General features: G+C 57.8%; 1 protein-coding gene across 5 annotated transcripts in view; it reads right to left on the minus strand.

The window, feature by feature from the left end:
- The window catches only part of LOC113213422 (protein grainyhead-like), a 30,150-nt gene that overhangs the window by 23,522 nt on the left and 1,596 nt on the right, over nt 1–5,032 (minus strand). For all 5 annotated transcript variants that reach the window (XM_052267769.1, XM_052267768.1, XM_052267767.1 and 2 more), the window contains exon 2: nt 4,653–4,818. In XM_052267769.1, the coding sequence (XP_052123729.1) occupies nt 4,653–4,818 (166 nt within the window). The remainder of the gene's footprint in view (nt 1–4,652; nt 4,819–5,032) is intronic.

Below are 5,032 nucleotides of genomic sequence, written 5' to 3' on the forward strand. Positions count from 1 at the left end.
CACACACACACACGGAGGTACCAAGATAAAGAAATCTTAATAAAGCCGCTCGCGCTCCATGGCAGGCGGAAATGCATTTTTCCCCTACATAATACACAACACGCGGCGCGCCTCGCTCGCTCCCTCGTTCGCAAGATCGGAAACATTTAATTGAGGCGAAGAAGCAAGACGGTCGGGCGCCTGTGCGCAGCGTGCGGTCAGTCATGGGCAACTCGCGGCCGCGCTTCGTCACGAGAACAGAAGAGGGGCGGGGCGGGACAGTCACATCGTCAGATCTCCTCAATGTATGCCTATTTAAGCTCTATGAACCTCTATGAGCCTCCATGAGCCCATACGTCACACTGTCTCTCACCTGCCGACCAGGCCAGGGGAAGTAGGCAGGTGTACAAAAATTCACAAAAGTGCAAATGAAAGTTTACAAAATTTCGTGAGTAAGCTACAAGCTGTCTACAGACAGAATTACGCAATGTACATTTATTGTTAGAAATACTTAACAGTGCATTGGGGCGCAAAGCGGTGTCAAATGATGAGGCTCGGGCGCCGCGGGAGGGGAGAAAATGGGGGGAGGGAGGGAGGGAGGGGGGCTCCACCTGACAAGTTGCTTTCTTTGTAGCTTTATTCCTGTAGTTTGTTTTTCGTTATGGCATTCTAGAGATAATCTTACACGCACGCTAGTCCGCCGCACCACATCCTCGGAGAGGACGGGGAGGGGGCAGCGAGATCGGATAGGGCTAAGTGAAGATACGCGCACGGACAGCAGGGGAGATACAACAACAACAACGCGCCTCAAAGAGGGGAGAAATTAAAAGTTTTGGTTTCTGTTCAAAGTAAGAGGGGAAACGAAACGGAGAGGGGCCGAATGAGGTGGGGGCAGGGAGGAACACATGAGCGCCCCTTCCCTCCCCTCTCCCACTGGCCTGACAGGAAGATATACTCCCGGCGCTCCGCAGCCGTATCAATCACAAGTCGACAAGACAAGTGAAATTTTAAAAAGCCCGCGCGCGGCGCTTATCTGGCCGGCAGGCCGTTAGCGGACAAGGGCCAGGGAATTCATTCCATTCACCGAAAAATAACAATAAAAAAGAACACGGATTGGAAGTAATGAGAGGAGAGGAGGAGGGCAAAATGAAATGGGAGGAGCGAGCGAGAGAGAGAGATAGGGAGAAGTCAGATCACGTATGAAGCAGATTTCAATCTACGCATATTACAGCTGATACACAGTCGACATGCGACGTACGCAACGTGGTGCTCTTATCCTCAAAGAGGCTGGCTGGAGTTTCCTGGAGCCTCCTGGAGACTCCTGGAGTCACTGGCCGGCGGATGCTCACATAAAAAGACGAGGCCGCCGCTTAAAGGCTCCACTTAATGACCCACAATAGCTTAATTAACACTTTAGGAAACGGCCATACGCGTCTCTGCTTTGATGGAAACTCGAGTCGGCTTGGGAGCTAATATCGTGGCGGTTAAGCGTCGAATTTGAAGCCAGAGTGGCCGTTTGGAGGCCGGGCTGTAGCTGGACTGTCAGATAGAAAAATGATTAGCTTTTGCCACCCTTCGTGCGACTGATCCAAGGACACCATGAAATATGGTTGAGACAAACAATGGCCACCAAGTTGGCATCAAATCACAATTTATGAAGGAAACTGTTAAACTTTGCCACACTTATCATGGCTATTTTCCCGGAACAAGCAATATTCACAACAGTGCTCTTAAGCTTTTCTGGGTGAAAAGGCCGGGTGGAGGCCCGCTGGCTGGAGCTGGAGGCTCGGCTCGAGGCGGTCAGCGTGCCAAGCCGTTTCCTCACGCAGCTTTAACATTTCATCACGAATCGCAGCAGAGCGGCGCCAGGAGACCCGCGGCCCCGGCCCGGGCCCGGGCGGCCGGCCGAGGACCCCGTACACCAAGGAATTAATATTCAGCGAAATTTGATCAGCCCAACGTATTATAGTACCTCTAGCCGAGCGGGCGGTCAAGCACTAGGCTCACACACACAGACACACACACACATGCAAAGTGGGCCGCGTTTAGGGACGCTTGGTCGCGTGGTTCCACGGCCCCGTGGTGGCTCCTCCCGGCGTACGAGCCATTAGCACACCCCATCGGCCAGAGCGCCGGACCGGGACACGCACCATGGGAACCGAACGGGCCGAAAAATAATCTGGGCCACAAAGGTGAAGAAGAAGGAGGAGGAGAAGGAGACGCGAGGGAGAAAAAGCATGAGGCGACGGCGACGTTCGGGTTACCGCTTTCGTTATCTAGTGAGAGAGGAGAGGGTATTGGGGGGGCTCAGCTGCTGGAGCCACCCCGCGCTGGAGTGGATTGCCTGTCGCCTCGCGCCGCGCCGGACCGGTCAGCTTCGTGGCGGGGCGGGGCGGGGCGGGGCATGGGGCCCACAGGTGCACCGCGGCGATTGATTTGGATATGAGCTCTTGACAGATGAATAAACATGGCTGCCGCCGGGGCCGGTGAGAGCTAGGAGGAGCGAGTGAGAGTGGTACACACACAGCCAATGATACACACAAAGAGGGACGGAGACAGATAACAAGACCAACCGCCAAGCCGCTGACAAGTAAAATTAATCTCTCCCGGGCCCTCCCGGACGGGCCGGCCAGCATCCTCTCCAGCGCCGCGGCGGCGTCCTGGAGCTGGAGAGAGAACCACACATAGGGCCGCGCGTAAGTGCGAGCATCGTTTTCTCCTTTCCGGGAGCGTTATCATGACACTGTTATGAGCGGGCCCGGCGCCCCGCCCCGCCCCGCCCCGCCCCGCCCGGCTCGGGTATCCTGCTACGCGGGGGCGCGCGCGCGCGAAGAGAGTAAGCCAAGTACTCGCCACGGCCTTACAAGGCGCCGCGCAGATGACACCCTCCAGTGTTCCTCCAGCGAGGCGCCTGTGCACGGTGTAGAGAGATACGGTGGGGACACTGGGGTACCTGGGGAGGTCCCAGTTTTGGATCCATTATTAGTTACCCAGTACGTATCTCTCTACACCGTGCGCCTGTGCTACACATCCGCGCGCATCCTCGCCGGCAGCCTCCATTTGGTGTTTCTCCAGCGAGGCGCCACTCCCGTCAGCGGCATCAAGCACAACAGCCCGCGGCAGCGGCCGCAGACCAACAGAACATCACTACTGCCTCCCGTTTTTTTTTCATCCAGCCCAAACCATTATTTTCTACGAGACGAAAAAGAGACGCCTTTTCTTGGCTTTCTCCAGGACACGAGGCGGGCACGTCGCGCGACAGCGGGCGTGTCTCCAGTGGTCTCCAGGACCCGCCCCACCCCGCCCCGCCACGCCCTTAACGGTAACGGCTTGACGTGCTTCGTCGTGTTGTTATTGATTGGCCGCCAATGGCGGGGCGGGGCGGGGCGGGGCGGGGCACGTGATAGCGTCCACTGCCGTCAATTACGCGCCAGTTAGCAACAATGAGTCCGAGTGGCGTGGCAGTGCGAGAGAGTCGGCAACAGGTTGGAGTAGCGAGGCAGCCTCCCTCGCACTGCCGGGGGCCACGCCGTGCCGGGCTGGGCTGCACCAACGGGGTGAGTTCCTCCGCGACCACGCTCGTCAATAATTGGAAGACGCATTCTCAGACCGATCAGGCAGGCGCTGCTAGATGCTGCTGCTGCCGCTGGCCGGCAGCTGCCCCCGCGACGCGCCTGACCCCCCCCCCTCCCCCCGCAACGGCTAACCGGAGAGTCGTGGGTTTGAACCAGATCGTATGGAGAGTTATATGTGAGCAGCCTTGTGTGATGAGAAAAATAAGACCCGCTTTGGGCGCACTGTCACCTCACTCCCCAGCAGTGTGGTGGAGATTCCGTATTCCTATAATCGTACCCCCCCCCTTCCCCGCCTACTTTTCTTCCCGTGACGGGGACAAATCTCAGAGTGAAGAGAGGGGCATGGGGGAAGGGAGGCAACGGGACGGGCATGGCAGGGCTGGGCAGGCCAGCGCGGGATATCTGGTGACAGTGGCTCAGGCCGCGGCCCATACGTGTCCCCAATCCCAATCCCGATGACGCGCACAAGAAGGGGGATTAACAGCCGTCGTCAGAATCCCAAACTCTCAAATAAGTCGGGAGAGGAGCGAGGGGCTCCGGCAGGGCCGAGCGAGCAGGGGGGCCGGGGGCAGGAGATGGGAAAGGGAGAGGGGGGCGTTGATAGAGGGCTTAGCTGTCCCGGCCCCACTCTCCACTTCCAGCGTGTCGCAATGAATTAGCTCACACCTCTCCACACTCTCTCTCACACACACACACGCACGGCGCGCGATGCGTTGACGCATTTTGAGAGTGCCTGGGCTCGTTGCTCGTTGTTCCCATGGTGCGCACAACCTCTTATATGCCCGGCCGGCCGGCTCAGCAGGGCAAAGTGCTGACCAAACCCCTGCGACGTGCGCGGGGTCAGCCAAGCGAATACACTCACTCACTCACTCAACACACACACACACACACTCACTCTCACTGGTGGTCATTTGCCTCTGACCTCTTTTGAGCCCCATCAATTAGCAGCTTGTGCAGCGCGCATCAGGTCGACGCGGGGTGGCTCCACTCAATCAAAGAGGGACTCTCTAACGCCCCATCAGCAGCAGCAGCTGCTGCAGCGCTCTTTCGCGCTCTCTCCAACTGTGTCTCTCTCTCTGTTTGCTCATTTGCACTCACCTTGACCGTATGGTTCTTGAGCATGGGGGTCTCCGGGTCCGGGATGTACTCCATGGTGATGCCGTAGAACTGGCCCTTGTTGATGTACGTCACCCTGTCGTCTTCTCTCCTCTGCGACGTCGAGATGGGCGTCTCCAAGGTGTACTTGAAGCCGTAGTTGGTATACCTGCGAGACACACAAACACACACACACACCGTTATACAGCGTTACATAAAGATCGTGCGCTTGTGCTGCACGTGCACGACGCCGAGCGTGCGAGCGCGTGCGTGCGAGCTTGCGGCCCGGGATAAGGGAAATTATGAGGATGCGAGTTATCGCCTCTCAATACAATCGCGGAGCAATAAGCGGCCCCAGGCTCATCGTGGAGGGGGGCGGGGCG

Source organism: Frankliniella occidentalis, unplaced genomic scaffold (assembly GCF_000697945.3).
Source record: "Frankliniella occidentalis isolate FOCC.00 unplaced genomic scaffold, Focc_3.1 Scaffold58, whole genome shotgun sequence".
Lineage (NCBI taxonomy): Eukaryota > Metazoa > Arthropoda > Insecta > Thysanoptera > Thripidae > Frankliniella > Frankliniella occidentalis.